Here is a 22,577-nt window from a genome sequence, read left to right as displayed (position 1 = left end):
CAGTAAGTACATGTCAAATATGTCCCGACAAAGCAAAATAAACCAAACATGAGCAGGTTCTCGTTTCACATTCAGTCTGCAGTAAATGCCAGCACTGCACTGCTGCCAGTGCTAAAAGTTGTGATTTTAATCATTCCTCCTAAAAAGGCAGCGGCACGCAATGACTGCAGACTGCCAGACCCTCAACTCCTGATCAACAGGTATATGATGTTTGCTGAATCAATTTCTATTTGAGCTTTCTTCTTCATTTTGCTTAATCTCAGGACAACAGAGTTCACGGTTGATTATGACCAAACTACAACTGATAAAATGTTTTGACTTCTTGAAGAATTATTCTACACCTTGAACATTTTATGGCATGCACAAACAGATAAAACTCCAGTTCCAGAAAAAAGAAGAAACCTTAGTGATGATCTGCAGTTAAATAAGTGGCGCTTAAAGATGCAGTGTGTAGGATGCAGGGAAATTAGCAGAAATTAGCAGAAACTGAATATTGCATCCAAAACCATCTGCTCATTAAGGTACAATTCTGCAATAACAAAATGAGTTTTCATGAACTGAGAATGAGCCCCATGGGAGCGGGCCCTGTTGTAATGGTCAAAATGTTGCACTGCCATGTTGACAGAGGAGCCCAAAAGGGACAAAATTGGTCCACCTTTAGCATTTTGCAGCATTGCTAGAAGACTGAAGAAAAAAGAGGAATCAATGGTTGCTCCCCTACACACTGTCTACTGGTTGCTTGTGCAGGCTAACAACTTCAAGAACCCCCATTTTTGTCAAAAACTGGATCATACATATTTCTTATCAAAAAAGAAAGAAAGGGAACATAAATCCCAGTCACTAAAGAAGCGAAAATGTGAAGGGAAACAAAATTGTAACTGGCAATGACATAATGCTTTCTGAAATCTCACCACTAGATGACACTAAATCCCACATACTGTAGCTTTACAGGATTCACTGCAAACCTTCCTCAAACATGTTTTATCCACGTAACAGATTTTTAATGACACAATGCGTGTCATCAATAAATTTACCATGATCACCTATCAAAACCTTTCATGTTTAATAATGCCTGGTTCACACAGCAAGATAATTAGGCCGATATCGGACCTGATCTTCCCTTTCCAACAATCTTAAAGACACCCCGATTGATGACGCTAAAGATAATCTTATCAGATATTCCTGCCGTGTGTGGTGTGTTAAGAGCGCTCTGAACTGCTTGGAAGGACGTCAGGAGTGCTCCGATCGCAAATTGGGGATATCCAAGATGTTGGATTGTCTTGGCCCGATATCATAGCGTGTTTGGTGTCCCCCCGACCACAAACGAGCACACAGCCTGCACGGAGGATGCACGGAGCGAAATCTAAAATCTTAACAGCTGTTCTGACTTATCACAAAGTCCGGTGGTCGCCCCGTCTTCACTCGTTTAAAGAACACCTTTTCTTTTTGTATTTTTTTTTTCCTCTTTTGTAAATAGTCCACAAACTATCTCGGTGTGTTTACTCTGAAGTCACGTTTAATCTCGAGAGATTTTGCAAAATGATTTCCTGTCTGACCTGAGAATGTTTGTATGTGAAATCTGTTCGTGTGTGGTGTTGTTGTCCTTACCGTGTGGCTGAACATCACACACTGTACGACCAAAACTGTTAGAGCTATGATTTTTTTTTTTTTTTTTTTTTTTTTATCCACATGTGTGTGGTCTCTCAGGTTTTGGAAACCTACAGATAATTTTAAAATCTTGTCATGTGAACCTGGCTTTAGTAACACTGCTCACATATGGATAAATATATGACTGATACTCTTCCTCCATATGCTAGGAGGCTAACATCCATGGGTACCCATTCAACTGGCAAAGGTAAACCATTAACCAGGAGCAGCATGTGGAGCCAGTTTTCCTATACTTATCCCAACACTTGCTTAACTGTGACAGTAATCACTCAATTATGAACCTAACAGACTGTTCATCCCTGGGTGACACACACACTGCAGAATGCCACTTAACAATGTCAAGCTAAGCTTTGAAAGTTGCATCACACGTCTTTTAAAAACATATTTGGCTTTGAAACAATTTCACGGTTTTCACACATGAACAGTAAAGAGTGCGTCTTTGGATCTTCAGGCATCAAGTGTGACTGGTTGGCAAATGTTCTCGTGCTGACATTGTTTAATATGAATTCTAGAAGTTTAACAGTGACCTCTTGCTGCTGCCTACATATTTGCAACAAACAAAAATAATCCCATGTGCAATTGGTTAGTAAGAACAAACAGCCAAAAGAGCAAACACATTCAAAGACACTTCAAAATTAGTCTATGAGCCAAGCACGTTTTTCTGTATCATGGAATTTGGAAAATACCGCTAACTATCCAGCCTAAGTTTACCATAGTCCACACAAAAATGTCTGATAACCTTCCAACAATGGTAACTGTCACTATATATATATATATATATATATATATATATATATACACACGAGGTCTATTAGAAAAGTATCCGACCTTATTATTTTTTCAAAAACCATATGGATTTGAATCACGTGTGATTACATCAGACATGCTTGAACCCTCGTGGGCATGCAAGAGTTTTTTCACGCCTGTCGGTTACGTCATTCGCCTGTGGGCAGGCTTTGAGTGAGGAGTCGTCCACCCGCTCGTCGATTTTTTTCATTGTTTAGGAATGGCTCAGAGACTGTTGCTTTGTTTGATAAAAAATTTTTCAAAACTGTAAGGCACAACTGAGTGGACACCGTTCAATAAATTCAGCTGGTTTTCGGTAAAAATTTTAACGGCTGATGAGAGATTTTGGTCTGGTAGTGTCGCTTTAAGGACGGTCCACGGCGCCTGACGGCGATCTGCGCTTCGAGGCGGCAGCGTCTCGCCGTTTCAAGTTGAAAACTTCCACATTTCAGGCTCTGTTGACGCAGTAAGTCGTCAGAGAACAGAGAACTTTCAGAAGAAGTCGGCATGAGGAGTTTATTCGGACATTCCATTGTTAACGGTCATTTTGTAATGAAAGAACGTGTGGGCAGAGTCGCATGTCGGGCTGGACCCGACCGCGGGGGGTCGCGGCAGGAAAAACACCTCCGTTGGAAATCTTAACGGGCAAGTTGGAACATGCCCAAGCTGTTAAACAATTTCTCAGTTACTCACTTGTTGAAAGCCATTAAAAGCCGCCTGAATTCTACAAATGGTTTTCAACACAGAGGTGTTTTTCCTGTCGCGGCGCACACAGATTTGACGAGTCGTCACGGAAACGACTCAGCGAATTTGCGCGTACGTCTTTCATTAAAAAAATGTCCTTAAACAGTGGAATGTCCGCATAAATTCCTCATGCCGGCCTCTTCTGAATCTTCTCTGTTCTCTCACGATGTCCTGGGTGAATTAAGCCTTAAATTAGGATGTTTTAAGATCGAAACAGGCCGATGACAGCGCCTGGAAGCGCTGCAGGACGTCCCGCTCCGTGGGAAGTCCTTACACCGACAGAAACACCCCATAATCTCTCATCAGCCGTTAAACTTTTCACAGAAAACCATCTTAATTTCTCGAATAGTGTCCACTCGGATATTCCTCACAGGTCCAGAAAAAATTTTGATAAAGCAACGCGCGCCGTCTCGAGCAGCGTGTGAAACAAAGGAATTCAGCCGAGAGGGCGGGACCACATCTCACTCAAGGCCTGCCCACAGGGAAATGACGTCACCGACACGCGTGAAAAAACTCACGCATGCGCACGAGGGTTCAAGCATGATTGGTGTAATCGCATGTCATTCAAATCCATATAGTTAAAAAAAATAATAAAAGGGTCGGTTTATTATCTAAGAGACCTCGTATATATATATATATCAGCCAATAACTTGAATAATTTTTCTCTAATCAAAACTGAAGCAACTTTCAGTTTTTGAACCCTGTACAAAATGAAAATGCACAATTTTGTTGTTTTTACCCCATAATTAATCATTTAAGATCTTGATATTAAAAACTACAGGTTTTTGGAATCTTTGTAAGCAAACATACAACATACTACATACCTTTCAACATGACTGAAAACATTATAAAATTCTGACCTTGTGTAGTCCTTAATTATTATTAGAAATAATAAAAATAAGAAGTAGTTGTAGTAGTCGTCATAGTAGTAAGTGCTATATAAGCCTTGGGGACATTCAGATTGTTGTGTATCCCAAGATGCTGTAGCGTGAAACAGTTGAGAGTCTACAGCTAGCTGCAGATGGGACACCAGTCCGTTACGTTACTTCCACAGACAAGGCTTGTACCCATTTACATCTGTGTGGACTGGGACGATACAGATGAGGTGTACTGTCCAAAGAGATAGGGAGCCGAAAGCTCATATCCTCTCATATCTATCCCACAGAGCCACCTGCGGTGCGACTAAGATGTAAGAAGAAGGGAAGGTTATCACATATTTTGTTGTAGGCCATGACTGGATTGTAAATGTCATTTTCCCACCAATTAGGTCAAAATCAGTTTCAGGCCCATGGACAAAATAGGAAATGGGGAACACATATGCAAAAAGCTTAGAAGTGCCTGAACAAACTCTACAAAGAATTAATAGATGAGTAAAGGGTTTGAAGGCAAGTCGTAGTCATTGATTGATCCATTTATTCGTTCTGTCAAGACACGTTTCTCTGCGGTCTCATCGTGTTACACAAAGAAGTCATTGTGAAATGTCCAATTACTTTTGGACAGAAAACAGGAAAGGGAGAAAAAAAAATAGTATGTGAGTATGATAACAGACACACATTCAAAGACTGCTTGCCATTATAGCAAGGAGGTGGTGGATTTGGTGTCTGAAAGGCCAATTAGCTTCACCAATCACTCATCAGAACTGTCAGAATGTTCCACATGTACGACTTTAATCTTTTAAGCTTTGAAAAAGTTAATTGTACCCAGAGGTAGGGCTTAGTTGGGGTGTGGGTTTACACTGAAATCTGAAAAAATAAATGCAAACGGTATTATCAAGAGGAAAAAAAAAATCCTCCTGATGTTTGGAGGAGTCCAAATCTGCATTGAGCACAACCAGTCTGGTGTACAACGCTTGCATGCATATCAACACAGGCACTGATCTCAACTTGGCATCTCTTTTTGTGGGTAGAGAGATAACGGCATTCTGGGAACTGCAGCTGATTTCAGTGAGCTCTCAATGCAGTCAACAGGAGGTTTTAAAATGGTTTCTTCATTCACAGATAGCGTACAGAATGAGTGTTTTGGATGCACACTTCAACTACTTTCCAAATTAAGAGGATTATGGGTCATGGACAAATAAAACAATAATAATATACTAATCAGCAAAGCCAGTAAGTAACAAAGATTTGAAGCTCTCAGCCTGATTTCTGTCCGATGAGTGATTAAAGTAAGTTTGACAACAACAGTTATCTGAACACACAAAAATAGTGGCTTTACTCAGAAGCTTCCAACGTGTTTTACAATACATTACTCTCAATACAGGCTGATCCTACTGTCTATATGCTCTCCAGAGTGACTCAGCAAGCCAGTGCTGAGAATTCTGGGTAAAGTAATAAAACCAAAAATACCAATCACAAGAGGTTCCTTTGGGGAAAAAAAAAGCATCATAAAAACAAAACAAAACAAAAGTAATCAAAACAAATAAACAACAACAACAAAAAAACAACAGCAAAACTGAGCACAAGTATGATTATTAATAATTAAGGCGAGTTAAAATATTGCAAAAATATTTGGCCCCTGTGTCTCAAACAGACTGCCACAACAGTCAGAGCTCCCAACTCCTAATCACTGCAGGATCCAGAGATGGGAAGGAAATATATGTCACAAGAAAATAAAAGCAAAACATGGGGGAGGGAGAGAGATCCTCTTTGGAAAGAAACAGATTTTATTTGGTTTGGTCTCTTCATCAGGAGTGTTTTAAAGGGACTAGTGAGGACCTCTTTCTCACAAAAAAAGGGAAGATTTGTGATTGTTTTTCTGAGACAGTTTTGAGTGTAAAGTGGGCCGGACCCAGATCCAAAAATATAAAACGGACTTTGTTGTTTTATCAACAAGCTGATATGACAGATGCCAATGCCATGCCCTGTGGGATGAGTGTGTGTCCCCCTGATTGAGTCCTCCATCTGACTGAGAGAAGCGAACTAAAAGAGAAACAGGAATGGGGATAGGAACTCAAGTTTCTGATGTACAAAGTGATGCCGGCCCTCCTGTTTTGGACTGGAACTGAAGGTCATTTCGGTAAGGATCCCCTGCAAACTGTCCCTCTGCTCCCCCGTTAATTAAAAAGGCCGGGGGTTAATGGAATCACCTTTCCAGTCCTGGGATCGTGCCTTATGTATGAGGTGCTGCCAACAGACCATCTGGCTGTTTCTTTGGGTCTGAACAAAGGTATCAGATCACCCATAAGACGAGGGTTGGCTATGTGTTCTCATGATTTTAGCCTGAAGTCTGCTGTGCCACTACCTGTCTGACAGTGGGGACTGTCCTGCCAGTGTTACCATTTACTCACTCCACCCTCTGCCCCGCCCCTTGGTCTCTTTGTATTCAGACCCATTCCTGCATGGAGCGTTTGCAGTACAGTATGTGGCGTGGCGTACCCTTCATCTTAAACTGTACCACAATGTAGACCAGCACCAGCAGGCACAGTGCGAGTATACAGGGGATGACAATGGCGATGGCTTTCACCGTGTTTGCCTCATTGTCCAGCTCGATCACAACATCTGAGCTGCCGTCCTCGGCCTTTGGACGATCTGGGTCAATAGGTGTCAGCTCGCAGCCCATGAAGTCTTTGAGGATGGACCTTGGGTATCCCGGCTCCACGCGAAGGAACTGGTTGTTGAATTTCCAGTACTCCTTCCCTTTATAGAAGTAGGTGAAACCTGAGGCAAGGACACAAAGATGAAAAATATGTATATTGAAATAGGAACTTTGCTGTGAAGAACTAACAGCCACATTTCCAGCTTTTGAACTGAAGACTGAAATGACAGTCACTCACCTTGCTATCAACATAGATATCAAGATGATCAATTAATATTACCTACATGGACTTGTTTGGACCATGACGGTTGAAAAAAGGTGTAATGTTTTCCCTTGTTTGTCCTTTGATTTGTATATAAGAGAACAAGAGAATGATTTATTTTATTTTTTTACCTGAGGCCATCACATATGGCAATCGTATATTGTGAAGACTTTGCGTTACTCTGTCTGTCTGTGCTCAGCATAAGTCCAGTTCTATTACTGCCAGAGTCTTCAAATTCACAGGGAACATTCTTGGGACACAGACCTTGGACAAGGTCAAAGATGGCTAAGCTTGACCTATTTTAAGAGGTTAAAAAGTCACATTGTGTTTCATTCTGTTACTTTTTTTTGGAGGGGCGAGGGTGATAGCCAATCAGAGTAGAGTGGCACCGTGATGTTAGTGGCTGGTCTAGCTAGCTGCAAACTCCATTTCGTTTGTGTGCAAATGTAACCTCTTTGTCATATACTATGTAAAAGCTAGTGAGAATAAACACTTGAAAATTCTGTTTGTAGAACCTGATAACGCCTCTGAAGTGATTTACAAGACATTTCCCAGAAGTTAGTGTGGTGATGTCACAGGCTGGTCTAGCTAGCTGCAAACTCCATTTCGTTTGTATGTAAATATAACCTCTATGTCATGTTAGATACGATCTGTACTAATTCCTTATTTTATGTTAGTTATCAAGTATTTGCTTTTGTTATCTGTTTAGAAGTGTCTGGAACCTGATTCAAGGTTTCAACATAAGAGTCATGCATGTGCAAGTTTCAGATAAAGGGAGGACTCCCCCTGTCTGTGGACAGCCATTAAGATTAGGATTGTGAGACTAAAACCCACCCACTGTACTGCCTATATTGTCTTGTATAAAAGCCATATGTCGGCCATGTTCGAGGTCTTTCAGAAAATGGAGTTCGTGTGGGCTCTGTCTCTGGGGATCCGGGCCTGGTTTCCAGTGTGACTTTCAATAAATTCAAATTGAGGAATATATTGATTACGTTCTTTGTAAGGGGCAGTATATTACAAAAAGAACCGGGAGGAAAACATTCATATGTAAAAGCTAGCGAAAAATAAACATTTCTAAAACTGAAACACTGTTTTGTAACCTGACAAACACCTCTAGACTGATTTATAAAACATTTTGCGGACGTCAGCATGCACACAAACTTATGCTAACTCAAAGCTAACTTCCGCTCTTGTCAAAAGCTCATGTATGTGCGCATGCATGCCCTCCTGCAGATGCCGTTAAAATATAAATTTTGCTTATGATTGAATGAGGGGCTTTATTGAACATGTACAAATTGTACGTGAGACAACAGCATCTTAATAATTAATGTAAATAACAATAAATGTGTAACAATAAATGTGTAACAATAAATAAACAATAAATAAACAAACAATAAATAAATAACACACACGGCTGAGTGGATCCTTGTCATTTGATTGGTGCTTTGTATGTCACATAAAATGGATTAATTCATCCCATTTGCGTTGCATTGCATTTAGAGTGCAGCTTGGTTTTATTTAGTGTGCAAATTTGGTTCCATACGTTTGATACCATTGCACTCTGTACACACACATGTGCCTGTCCTCGTGCACGTGCACACACATGATCGCTCGTGTGCACATGCTTGTGCGCGCACACACACACACACACACACACACACACACACACACACACACACACAAAACAAATCCAGTGTGGAGGCTGTTAGCAGGAAGAAAGAAAGAAAAGCTGGACTCATTTCTGATGTGATTTTTTTTTCACTGTACTGAGGATGTGTACAGTCTTTTTTTTTTAGTGGTACACGCACGCACAAGCGCCGACCAGGTTGCGTGTGTGCGCGTGCGCAGGGGACAATGACTCTCCCGAGATATAATTTGATTGAGCTAACTGACGCTGCTAATTCTTGTAAGACACACACACACACACACACACACACACACAGTGGTGGGCACACTTCCGATAATCCGATAACAGATAATTATCGAAGATAATGTTTTCAGTATCGGATTATCTTTGTAGATAACTTTAAAAACCATTATCGGACCAGTTATCTTCCGATTAATTTTCATCCGATAACTTTTAAACCGATAAACAAAATAAACAAAGCTGAACAGCGACAAGCATTTTTAAAATTAGTTCAGCACCCACCTGTTAAAAGTTTTGTAACAGACGCATAGTTATAACCTTTGCAAACAAAAGAGAACTGCTTGTATAAAAAGCATCTCAATCCTCTGCAAACAAAGAAAAAACAACCCCAAAAAGAAAAAAACATTTCCTTTAACACCATACCGATATGCTCGCAATATGACCTAAGTCATCCAGAGGCATACATTTTTAACTTATGGTTCAAATTTTAACCAAACTAAGTTTGGACAAGTTATTTAAAATTACTGTCATGTCTGAAGTTTCATAAAGTAAAAATATCAGATGTATGTTTTAGTTTTAAAGTAATGTGCTAATTTTTAAGGTTCGTGAGCACATGCTCTGCCCCGCAGTGCATTTTGGGTAGGATGATGTAATATCAGTACGTCACGACAGGACAAATGCATTTCAGATGCTCTGTTCAGGCTCCACGGACAACAGCATTAAACTCTAGTGCCTAAAACTCTCTTGAATATATTCTCTGCGTTTATAGACGATTTTTTAATTGCGTTTGTTAAATTCCACGCATTTTAAATGTGAGCAGACAGGGATTATCTAGAATTTGTTTTGAAAGCCTCTACTGCCATCTAGCATCTACTGGCCAGTAGTGTTCATGGCAGTGTCTGGGAACCAGTAGATGGCAGTGTTCTATTTATTTTGACCCCGGTTAAGTCAGATGATTGTCAAATCAACTTTTTTGCTTTGCAAATGGCTTTTTTTTTGTTTTACAAATGAAGTTTAAAAACAAAACAACTGCAAAATAATAATAATAATAATAACATTATTACAAGACAGCTCTGCAGTGTTTGCACAGGCACAGTGCGAACGGTTGGATGCTGCTTGTAGCTTTCAGTAGCAGGATAACCTCACGACGGCCAACCACAATAATATATCAAACAGGTTTGATTCTCATTCGACCATACGATCGGCGATCAGGAGGTGGTCAAAAAAATTTGCGATGACACTCCGTAAAAATGCCTGTTTTTACAAATAAAAAAATGGAATATTTTACAAAAGCACATTTAAACACCAACACACGACAGATGTCACATTAACGTGTTGGTTTACATAATGAATGACTGAACCAATCAGTGTTTAGCAGAGGCACGTTTACCCAGAATCCTTTGCGATCTGTCTCTTTGTTACAAAACATCAGAATTAGTGCATTATTCAACAGTAAAAGATATATGTTATATTTTAACTTTGTACAAATGACAGAATTGACATTAATGGAGTTATTCTATCGGTATTAATGTTATTTATAAACTGAACAGTGAAAAACATTTTTAAAGCTGTTGAGACCTACCTATTAAAAGTTTCCTAATAAGCATGTTGTTCTACCCTCTGCAATCAGAAACCACTCTATTGTCTGTAAGCAAAGGAGAACTGGTGACCAAAAAAAAAAGTCATTTCCTTTAACACCATACTAATATAATCGCAATGTCACCAAGTCATCCAGAGGCATACATGTTTAACTTATGGTTCAAATTTTAACCACTCATTTTAGACAAGTTATTTAAAATTATTGTCATGTCTGAAGTTTATAAAGTGAAAATATCAGATATACGTATGTTTTCGTTTTAAAGTAATGTGCTAATTTTTAAGGTTTTGTGAGCACATGCTGTGCCAGGCAGCAATGCATTATGGGTAGCATAAGGTAATCTCAGACGTTCACGACAGGACAAATGCATTTCAGACACTCTGTTCAGGGTCCACAGATAACAGCATTAAACTCTAGTGCCTAAAACTCTCATGAATATATTCTCTGGGTTTATAGACGTTAGTGTATTTGCGTTTGTTAAATTCCACGCATCTTAAATGTAGCAGACACGGATTATCTGGAATTTTGTTTGACATTTTTTCAAGGCCGCTACTGCCATCTACTGGCCAGGAGTGTTCATGGCAGTATTAAACGTCTGGGTACATGGCTGCTCTCAAAGTGTTGGCATTGTCCATTGTCCAGGCGCTTTTTGTGTTCATATATGTTAACTTTGGATTCTAAAACTACGGTTAGAAGTAATTCCGACTCCTTATCGGTCCACACGAACGAGGTTGGCGCCATGTTTTTAGTTTTTGTGGAAGTGACGACAAGAGAATAAGGCTCCTGATTGGATAGAATTTTAATCAGTACCGCCACCCAAAGGTTTGGCAGACTAATTACAACACATTTATACGGTTCGATGTGGATGGATTTTTTCTTTAAACGACGTAGTGTGGATGAAGTTTTTTCCCCAAACTGAAAGGGTAAGCTATTCGGTTTTACAAATACCCGACAACGTGTGTACATGGCCTTATGTCTGTGAAAGGCACTATATAAATAAATTTACTTACTTACTAATATTGAGTGCACGTTTTACAACATCATAAAAGTTTTAAAACATGCAATTGCGATGACACTTCCAGGGCTCCATAAAAATGCCTGTTTTTACAAATAAAAATGGAATATTTTACAAAAGCACATTTATCTTTAAACCAACACACGACACACGTCACATTAACGTGTTGGTTTACATAATGGATTACTGAACCAATCACTGTTTAGCACTTTTACCCAGAATGCTTTGCGGTCTGTGTTTGTTACAAAACCTCAAAATTAGTGCCTTATTCAACATTAAAAGATATATGTTATATTTTAACTTTGTACAAATGACAGAATTGACATTAATGGAGTTATTCTATCAGTATTTTCAAAAAACCATAAGTTAGTATGACTTTATTTTTCAAGACCTCCGCCTGACCTGAGTGTTGAAATTGATAGGGAGCTGGTCTTATGGCTGCTCTCTGTGTCTCTCTGTGGTGGGAGCACTGTTGTAAACAAGAGCTTCCAGCAGGGGCAGAATGTTGAAAGAAAAATGATTATGATTAGTCAAGAGTTGATTTTGTGGGTGCTCTCAGGATTTGTCTGTGCTGCTTCCTGCAGGGGGCAGCATGGTCAAACATTCTTGCTTATTCTTTAGGTCTTTTACCGATTTTGATGCTTTCAAAAGCGATTGTGTTAAAAATCAATTTCAGCTCTTTAGTAACTGCAAATGTCCCATAGACAACACCGGAATTATCGGTTATCGATTATCTGTAACTTCCGATACATTTTTGGGTGATTTATCGGTTTATCTTTATCGAAGATAACTTTTCAGTTATCTTATTATCTGTTATCGAAGTTAATTTTTTGGTTATCTGTGCCCACCACTGATTTTTAATATTATTAGAAGCTATTAAATTTGTTTTACTAGTAGTTGTAAATGTGCCAGAGATAATATTGGAATTTATCTGTTATCGGTTATCTGTAACTTCCGATATATTTTTGGGAGGTTTATTGTTTTATGTTTATCGAAGATAACTTTTCAGTTATCTGATTATCTGTTATCCAAGTTAATTTTTTGGTTATTTGTGCCCACCACTGCACACACACTGTGCTGTCTGGAGGCTGTTAGCAGGAAGAAAGAAAGAAAACCTGGACTCATTTCTGACATGATTTTTTTTCGCTGCAATGAGGAAGTACACAGTCGACCGAGCCGGCTGCGCGTGTTGCGAGCAGGGGACAACGACACGATGATTTGATTGAGCTAATTGACGCTGCTAATTCTTGTAACACACACACACACACACACACACACACACACACACACACACACACACACACACACACACACACACACACACACACACACACACACCCACACACACACACACACACACACACACACAAAAAATCCACTCTGCTTTAAGCCAAATTGAGGAATATATTGATTACGTTCTTTGTAAGGGGCAGTATATTACAAAAAGAACCGGGAGGAAAACATTCATATGTAAAAGCTAGCGAAAAATAAACATTTCTAAAACTGAAACACTGTTTTGTAACCTGACAAACACCTCTAGACTGATTTATAAAACATTTTGCGGACGTCAGCATGCACACAAACTTCTGCTAACTCAAAGCTAACTTCCGCTCTTGTCAAAAGCTCATGTATGTGCACATGCATGCCCTCCTGCAGATGCCGTTAAAATATAAATTTTGCTTATGATTGAATGAGGGGCTTTATTGAACATGTACAAATTGTACGTGAGACAACAGCATCTTAATAATTAATGTAAATAACAATAAATGTGTAACAATAAATGTGTAACAATAAATAAACAATAAATAAACAAACAATAAATAAATAACACACACGGCTGAGTGGATCCTTGTCATTTGATTGGTGCTTTGTATGTCACATAAAATGGATTAATTCATCCCATTTGCGTTGCATTGCATTTAGAGTGCAGCTTGGTTTTATTTAGTGTGCAAATTTGGTTCCATACGTTTGATACCATTGCACTCTGTACACACACATGTGCCTGTCCTCGTGCACGTGCACACACATGATCGCTCGTGTGCACATGCTTGTGCGCGCACACACACACACACACACACACACACACACACACACACACACACACACACACAAAACAAATCCAGTGTGGAGGCTGTTAGCAGGAAGAAAGAAAGAAAAGCTGGACTCATTTCTGATGTGATTTTTTTTTTCACTGTACTGAGGATGTGTACAGTCTTTTTTTTTTAGTGGTACACGCACGCACAAGCGCCGACCAGGTTGCGTGTGTGCGCGTGCGCAGGGGACAATGACTCTCCCGAGATATAATTTGATTGAGCTAACTGACGCTGCTAATTCTTGTAAGACACACACACACACACACACACACACACACAGTGGTGGGCACACTTCCGATAATCCGATAACAGATAATTATCGAAGATAATGTTTTCAGTATCGGATTATCTTTGTAGATAACTTTAAAAACCATTATCGGACCAGTTATCTTCCGATTAATTTTCATCCGATAACTTTTAAACCGATAAACAAAATAAACAAAGCTGAACAGCGACAAGCATTTTTAAAATTAGTTCAGCACCCACCTGTTAAAAGTTTTGTAACAGACGCATAGTTATAACCTTTGCAAACAAAAGAGAACTGCTTGTATAAAAAGCATCTCAATCCTCTGCAAACAAAGAAAAAACAACCCCAAAAAGAAAAAAACATTTCCTTTAACACCATACCGATATGCTCGCAATATGACCTAAGTCATCCAGAGGCATACATTTTTAACTTATGGTTCAAATTTTAACCAAACTAAGTTTGGACAAGTTATTTAAAATTACTGTCATGTCTGAAGTTTCATAAAGTAAAAATATCAGATGTATGTTTTAGTTTTAAAGTAATGTGCTAATTTTTAAGGTTTCGTGAGCACATGCTCTGCCCCGCAGTGCATTTTGGGTAGGATGATGTAATATCAGTACGTCACGACAGGACAAATGCATTTCAGATGCTCTGTTCAGGCTCCACGGACAACAGCATTAAACTCTAGTGCCTAAAACTCTCTTGAATATATTCTCTGCGTTTATAGACGATTTTTTAATTGCGTTTGTTAAATTCCACGCATTTTAAATGTGAGCAGACAGGGATTATCTAGAATTTGTTTTGAAAGCCTCTACTGCCATCTAGCATCTACTGGCCAGTAGTGTTCATGGCAGTGTCTGGGAACCAGTAGATGGCAGTGTTCTATTTATTTTGACCCCGGTTAAGTCAGATGATTGTCAAATCAACTTTTTTGCTTTGCAAATGGCTTTTTTTTTGTTTTACAAATGAAGTTTAAAAACAAAACAACTGCAAAATAATAATAATAATAATAACATTATTACAAGACAGCTCTGCAGTGTTTGCACAGGCACAGTGCGAACGGTTGGATGCTGCTTGTAGCTTTCAGTAGCAGGATAACCTCACGACGGCCAACCACAATAATATATCAAACAGGTTTGATTCTCATTCGACCATACGATCGGCGATCAGGAGGTGGTCAAAAAAATTTGCGATGACACTTTAACACCATACTAATATAATCGCAATGTCACCAAGTCATCCAGAGGCATACATGTTTAACTTATGGTTCAAATTTTAACCACTCATTTTAGACAAGTTATTTAAAATTATTGTCATGTCTGAAGTTTATAAAGTGAAAATATCAGATATACGTATGTTTTCGTTTTAAAGTAATGTGCTAATTTTTAAGGTTTTGTGAGCACATGCTGTGCCAGGCAGCAATGCATTATGGGTAGCATAAGGTAATCTCAGACGTTCACGACAGGACAAATGCATTTCAGACACTCTGTTCAGGGTCCACAGATAACAGCATTAACTCTAGTGCCTAAAACTCTCATGAATATATTCTCTGGGTTTATAGACGTTAGTGTATTTGCGTTTGTTAAATTCCACGCATCTTACATGTAGCAGACACGGATTATCTGGAATTTTGTTTGACATTTTTTCAAGGCCGCTACTGCCATCTACTGGCCAGGAGTGTTCATGGCAGTATTAAACGTCTGGGTACATGGCTGCTCTCAAAGTGTTGGCATTGTCCATTGTCCAGGCGCTTTTTGTGTTCATATATGTTAACTTTGGATTCTAAAACTACGGTTAGAAGTAATTCCGACTCCTTATCGGTCCACACGAACGAGGTTGGCGCCATGTTTTTAGTTTTTGTGGAAGTGACGACAAGAGAATAAGGCTCCTGATTGGATAGAATTTTAATCAGTACCGCCACCCAAAGGTTTGGCAGACTAATTACAACACATTTATACGGTTCGATGTGGATGGATTTTTTCTTTAAACGACGTAGTGTGGATGAAGTTTTTTCCCCAAACTGAAAGGGTAAGCTATTCGGTTTTACAAATACCCGACAACGTGTGTACATGGCCTTATGTCTGTGAAAGGCACTATATAAATAAATTTACTTACTTACTAATATTGAGTGCACGTTTTACAACATCATAAAAGTTTTAAAACATGCAATTGCGATGACACTTCCAGGGCTCCATAAAAATGCCTGTTTTTACAAATAAAAATGGAATATTTTACAAAAGCACATTTATCTTTAAACCAACACACGACACACGTCACATTAACGTGTTGGTTTACATAATGGATTACTGAACCAATCACTGTTTAGCACTTTTACCCAGAATGCTTTGCGGTCTGTGTTTGTTACAAAACCTCAAAATTAGTGCCTTATTCAACATTAAAAGATATATGTTATATTTTAACTTTGTACAAATGACAGAATTGACATTAATGGAGTTATTCTATCAGTATTTTCAAAAAACCATAAGTTAGTATGACTTTATTTTTCAAGACCTCCGCCTGACCTGAGTGTTGAAATTGATAGGGAGCTGGTCTTATGGCTGCTCTCTGTGTCTCTCTGTGGTGGGAGCACTGTTGTAAACAAGAGCTTCCAGCAGGGGCAGAATGTTGAAAGAAAAATGATTATGATTAGTCAAGAGTTGATTTTGTGGGTGCTCTCAGGATTTGTCTGTGCTGCTTCCTGCAGGGGGCAGCATGGTCAAACATTCTTGCTTATTCTTTAGGTCTTTTACCGATTTTGATGCTTTCAAAAGCGATTGTGTTAAAAATCAATTTCAGCTCTTTAGTAACTGCAAATGTCCCATAGACAACACCGGAATTTATCGGTTATCGATTATCTGTAACTTCCGATACATTTTTGGGTGATTTATCGGTTTATCTTTATCGAAGATAACTTTTCAGTTATCTTATTATCTGTTATCGAAGTTAATTTTTTGGTTATCTGTGCCCACCACTGATTTTTAATATTATTAGAAGCTATTAAATTTGTTTTACTAGTAGTTGTAAATGTGCCAGAGATAATATTGGAATTTATCTGTTATCGGTTATCTGTAACTTCCGATATATTTTTGGGAGGTTTATTGTTTTATGTTTATCGAAGATAACTTTTCAGTTATCTGATTATCTGTTATCCAAGTTAATTTTTTGGTTATTTGTGCCCACCACTGCACACACACTGTGCTGTCTGGAGGCTGTTAGCAGGAAGAAAGAAAGAAAACCTGGACTCATTTCTGACATGATTTTTTTTCGCTGCAATGAGGAAGTACACAGTCGACCGAGCCGGCTGCACGTGTTGCGAGCAGGGGACAACGACACGATGATTTGATTGAGCTAATTGACGCTGCTAATTCTTGTAACACACACACACACACACACACACACACACACACACACACACACACACACACACACACACACACACACACACACACACACACACACACACACACACACACACACACACACACACAAAAATCCACTCTGCTTTAAGCCAAATTGAGGAATATATTGATTACGTTCTTTGTAAGGGGCAGTATATTACAAAAAGAACCGGGAGGAAAACATTCATATGTAAAAGCTAGCGAAAAATAAACATTTCTAAAACTGAAACACTGTTTTGTAACCTGACAAACACCTCTAGACTGATTTATAAAACATTTTGCGGACGTCAGCATGCACACAAACTTCTGCTAACTCAAAGCTAACTTCCGCTCTTGTCAAAAGCTCATGTATGTGCACATGCATGCCCTCCTGCAGATGCCGTTAAAATATAAATTTTGCTTATGATTGAATGAGGGGCTTTATTGAACATGTACAAATTGTACGTGAGACAACAGCATCTTAATAATTAATGTAAATAACAATAAATGTGTAACAATAAATGTGTAACAATAAATAAACAATAAATAAACAAACAATAAATAAATAACACACACGGCTGAGTGGATCCTTGTCATTTGATTGGTGCTTTGTATGTCACATAAAATGGATTAATTCATCCCATTTGCGTTGCATTGCATTTAGAGTGCAGCTTGGTTTTATTTAGTGTGCAAATTTGGTTCCATACGTTTGATACCATTGCACTCTGTACACACACATGTGCCTGTCCTCGTGCACGTGCACACACATGATCGCTCGTGTGCACATGCTTGTGCGCGCACACACACACACACACACACACACACACACACACACACACACACACACACACACACACACACACACACACACACACACACACACACACACACACACACACACACACACACACACACACACAAAAAATCCACTCTGCTTTAAGCCGTCTGGATGCATGAAGACCTGTTCACATGAAACGCTGACATGATTTCTGGAACTACACAAAGTGTTTTTTATGGAAGTCCAAAGTCAGTGCACAGCATCACTGGACTACACGTCACAGTGGAACACCAAAATGTAAGTCCCTTTTCTATTGTTTATAAATTAATAAAATATCAAATGACAAGGATCTATTTTAGCCATTATATAAAACAAATAATGAATGTTTTTACATTCTTTCAATGGAACAAATATTTAATTCGGTGAAAGCTAGAACACACCATTCAACTGGGCTTCTCTGAGTTGAATGGTATGTTCCAGCTTTCACCTCATGAAATATTCGTACCATTGAAGTCAAACATTCATTATTTGTATAATATATATATATGTGTGTGTGTTTACTTTGCACTGGGATACCAATCAAACAACTGCAAATGATAAAAAAGACTGCTTATACGGCAGAGTGTATTTTAGTATTGAGTTATATTTTCACATTTGGAGCATTGCTTTCTGTACATGTGTGAGCAGATTTTAAGGTTTTGCTGTGAGTATATTAATTATAAATTTTTATAATCTCCTTATTTAGTTAAAACTGTTGAACATAATGTATCTGCCTGAGGTCTACGCTTTCAAGATGTGGGTTTACTCTGTGTCCCAATGGTGATTTAAATGTCAGATTGCTAACTGTTTTTAACGTGTCCTTTTTTATTCCGTGAAATGGTAACAGTGTATGTACACCAACAGCATTTCCTGTATATTCGTTTTGTGAATTGTTCTGTAATTTATGTCTGTAGCATGGCCCAAGCAGAGGCTCACCCCTTTGAGTCTGGTCTGCTTGAGGTTTCTTCCTCAGAGGGAGTTTTTCCTTACCACTGTTGCTCTGGGGGTTAGTAAGGTTGGGGTGGGCACCGAGGGCCGAGACACTGCAGGTTTTCCTTGCAACCAATCACCTCAGTGGGTCGTTTGCTGATGAGCTTCTACCCTGAACATAAAAACCTTATCATCAATGAAATCACCTGCTGAGACACTTGATCATGAATGAAATCACCTGCTGAGGTGATTGGTGGTAAGGAAAACCTGCAGTGTCTCGGCCCTTCATGGCACATGTGCCAGATGAAGTAGAAAATCAACTTTGTTTTGCCAATGTAATATCCTGTAGGCATGTTGCTGGATGGATTACGGTAAATGAGGAACAGTTGTGGTTGAACTGGCTTAATTGGCTTCACTGGCCTGTGACCTCCAGCACTCATTAGGTCAGTTCACAGCTGAGTGTAAAGCGGCTATGATGAGGATCAGCACCTCTAAATACAATATAAGGCCATGGTTCTCAGCAGGAAACTGATGGATTGCCTACTCTGGGTAGGGAATGAGGTCTTGCCCCAAGTGAAGGAGTTCAAGTACCTCAAGGTCTTATTCATGAGTGAGGGGGCAATGGGTTGTGAGATTGGCTGGAGAATCAGCGCAGCAGGGACGGTATTGTATGTGCTCTACCGTACTGCTGTGATGAAAAGGGAGCTGAGCCAAAAGGGGAAACTCTCGATCTACTGGTCAATCTTAATTCCTACTCTCACTTAAGGTCATGAGGGCTGGGTCATGACCAAAAGAACTAGATTGCAGGTACTAGTGGTTGAAATGGGCTTCCTCAGGAGGGTGGCTGGTGTCTCCCATAGAGATAAGGTGAGAAACACGGTCATCCGTGAGGAGCTTGGAGTAGAGCCGCTCCTCCTTCACACTGAGAGGAGCCAGCTGTGGTGGTTCGAGCATCTGGTAAGGATGCCCACAGGGCGCTTCTCTAGGGTGATGCTCTAGGCACATCCATCTGGGAGGAGACCACGGGGAAGACCCAGAACTAGGTGGAGAGATTCTATCTCTACACTGGACTGGGAACACCTCGGGATCCCCCAGTCAGAGGTGGTCAATGTGGCCCGGCAAAGGAAAGTTTGCCTCTGCGACCCAATCCCGGATAAGCGGTTGAAGATGAGTGAGTGTGGTTGAACTGGATTGGCTGTTTGACTTGGTAGCTGCCATCCAGGACTGATGGTGGATCTGTGATGTAGTGGATGCAGCAACGCGTGGCACCAGGGCATGTTCCCAAACCTAATCTGACCTGTGGCTGAACAAAAATATAGTTAGCCTGTCACCTATTAAATACTGGACATGTAGTGTACTCATCGGTACCACACAGATACCAACCACAGGGAGAAAATGTGATGCCCAGTATGTGCAAAAATACATAACAAAACAACAGAATGGCAAAGTCAAGCCAGAATTAAAGAATGAACAGAATGCGTGGGTGGGGTCGACACCAAAATGTTTTATTGTTACTGCAAATTAGTGATGGCAAACTCGAAACATCTTTAACACCTGTCTTTCAGAATAATGTTCTGGAATGAGTATCAAAAGGAACACATCACTTCCGTTCTAACTGGAGCCTTATTATGGCAACAACTGTTTTCAAAATGTCCCTCTTGATTTGACCCCTCTGTTGCTGAAATATAATAAAAAGTGAATGAACCATTAGAATCAGCACAGTGTCTGCATGCATACAAGCAAAACACACTGTACAATAATTTGTCTGCTGACAATGGATGGTATGATTCCACTGAACTTTGATCTATGATTGCTGTATTAGGTGAGTTATTTGTGGTCTTGTACAGTCTTGTAGACTGGTGTTGTATTATATTCCTTAAGGACCCTTCACACATAACATGAAGTTGGGGGAAACAGGCCGAATCAGGTCAAATGGGCCAAACCTGATAAATTCGAGCTGCAGTCGGGAGCGATAGACATTTGGGCAGGCGCAAACGAATGGCGTCCGAGCACCGCCTGAATACCCAGAATGTGGCACAAAGCCGGCCCGAATGGATTGGGCAAAGTCAGAGTGCAGCAGCACCCGAATCCAGGTCGAATGGGCCGGGAACACCAAACGAATATCCAGAAATCGGCAGAATGTGGCCAGAACACAGCACAAAAACCACTGAGAGAGACTGCAAGAACACCAGAATACAACCCGACTGCTGCACGACACACTCGGATGCCATTCGTGTCACTTTGGGAGCCACATGACACACTCAGACACCATTCGTGTCACTGGGAGGGCCACACAACACACTCGGATGCTATTTGTGGTCCTTGGGGGGCCAAACAACACACACTCGGACGCCATTCATGACGCTTGGGGGGGGTTGGGTACAGTCAGTTGCCATCCGTGTTTGGTTTTAATCCTATACTCTTAATTTCTTAATATCACTGATGTACTGGTTACTTTGTTTGCAATTGGGTAATTTTTAATGTCTACATTTCAAATATTTCTGTTCATAAAGTTAAACTTTTTATTATGATGGATTCTTGAAGGTGCTACACAAATAAAGTGATTACTTTTAGACCCTATTCAGACTGAGGTTTTTTTGCTGAATGTGGATGGTGCCAATCCAACTTAAGATGGATTCTTTTCAACCAACTCTCGGAGGTTGAGCCAGATGAGCTAGATTTAAGATGAATTCACTGCAGCTGAATGCAAATGTGGCTTGAATCCGGCTATCTTGGGACTATGACTTCAAACTACATCTGTCCACTCTGTTTTCTCCAGTAAGGTGTTCAACAAACTTCTTTTTCTGTGGTGCCACCACACAGACACGTGTGCGCACAGACGCATACACTCACACCCGTACTCGCTCCTGAAGTTCGCGGACGATGCAACCCTCATTGGACTCTGATGTGGACAAGTCTGTCTACAGACCAGAGATCGATCACCTGGTGTCCTGGTGCAAACAGAACAATCTGAAGCCCTCAAAACAGTGGAGATGGTTGCTGACTTCAGGAAGAATCCAGTCCCGGCCAACCCCATCAACCTGTGCAACTCCCCAGTCGCCATCATAGAGTCCTTCCGTTACCTGGGGATCACCATCACCGAGGACCTCAAGTGGGAGCTGAACATCAGCTCTCTCATCAAGAGAGCACAACAGAGGATGTATTTTCTCTGGCAGCGAAGGAAGTTCAACCTGCCAAAAACAATGATGGTGAACTTCTACACTGCCAACACTGAGTCCATCATCTCCTCCTCCATCACTGTCTGGTTCACTGCTGCCACTGCTAAGGACAGTAACAAACTGCAGCGTATCATCCACGCAGGAGAGAATGTGATCAACTGCAATCTACCATCCCTTCAGGAACTGTACACCTCCAGGGCTCTGAGGGGAGCAAGGAAGATAGTGGTCGATCCCTCTCACTCAGGACACAAACTTTATGTTACCCTCTCCTCTGGCAGACGGCTGAGGTCCATCAGGATAAAACCTCAGGACACACAAACAGCTTCTTTCGGTCCACAGCTAGACTTATAAATAATGCCAGAGACCCCTGTTTACCCGCCCCCCACCCACTCCCACAAAGTACAGATCATCCCTGCACTGTTCATCTGCACGCCTGCACAGCCCCATTCCATTATATCTAT

At 40.2% G+C, this 22,577-nt stretch overlaps 1 protein-coding gene across 1 annotated transcript in view; it reads right to left on the bottom strand.

The window, feature by feature from the left end:
• Positions 1-6,519: 6,519 nt before the first annotated feature.
• Positions 6,520-22,577, bottom strand: part of LOC117511393 (matrix metalloproteinase-16-like) — a 542,347-nt gene continuing 526,289 nt past the window's right edge. The window contains 1 exon segment of the mRNA XM_034171438.1: positions 6,520-6,854. Within this exon segment, the coding sequence (XP_034027329.1) occupies positions 6,520-6,854 (335 nt within the window).

Source organism: Thalassophryne amazonica, chromosome 1 (genome assembly GCF_902500255.1).
Source record: "Thalassophryne amazonica chromosome 1, fThaAma1.1, whole genome shotgun sequence".
Classification (NCBI taxonomy): domain Eukaryota; kingdom Metazoa; phylum Chordata; class Actinopteri; order Batrachoidiformes; family Batrachoididae; genus Thalassophryne; species Thalassophryne amazonica.
Note: the sequence above shows the minus strand (reverse complement) of the source record. Positions and strands in the feature narration are given on the sequence as shown.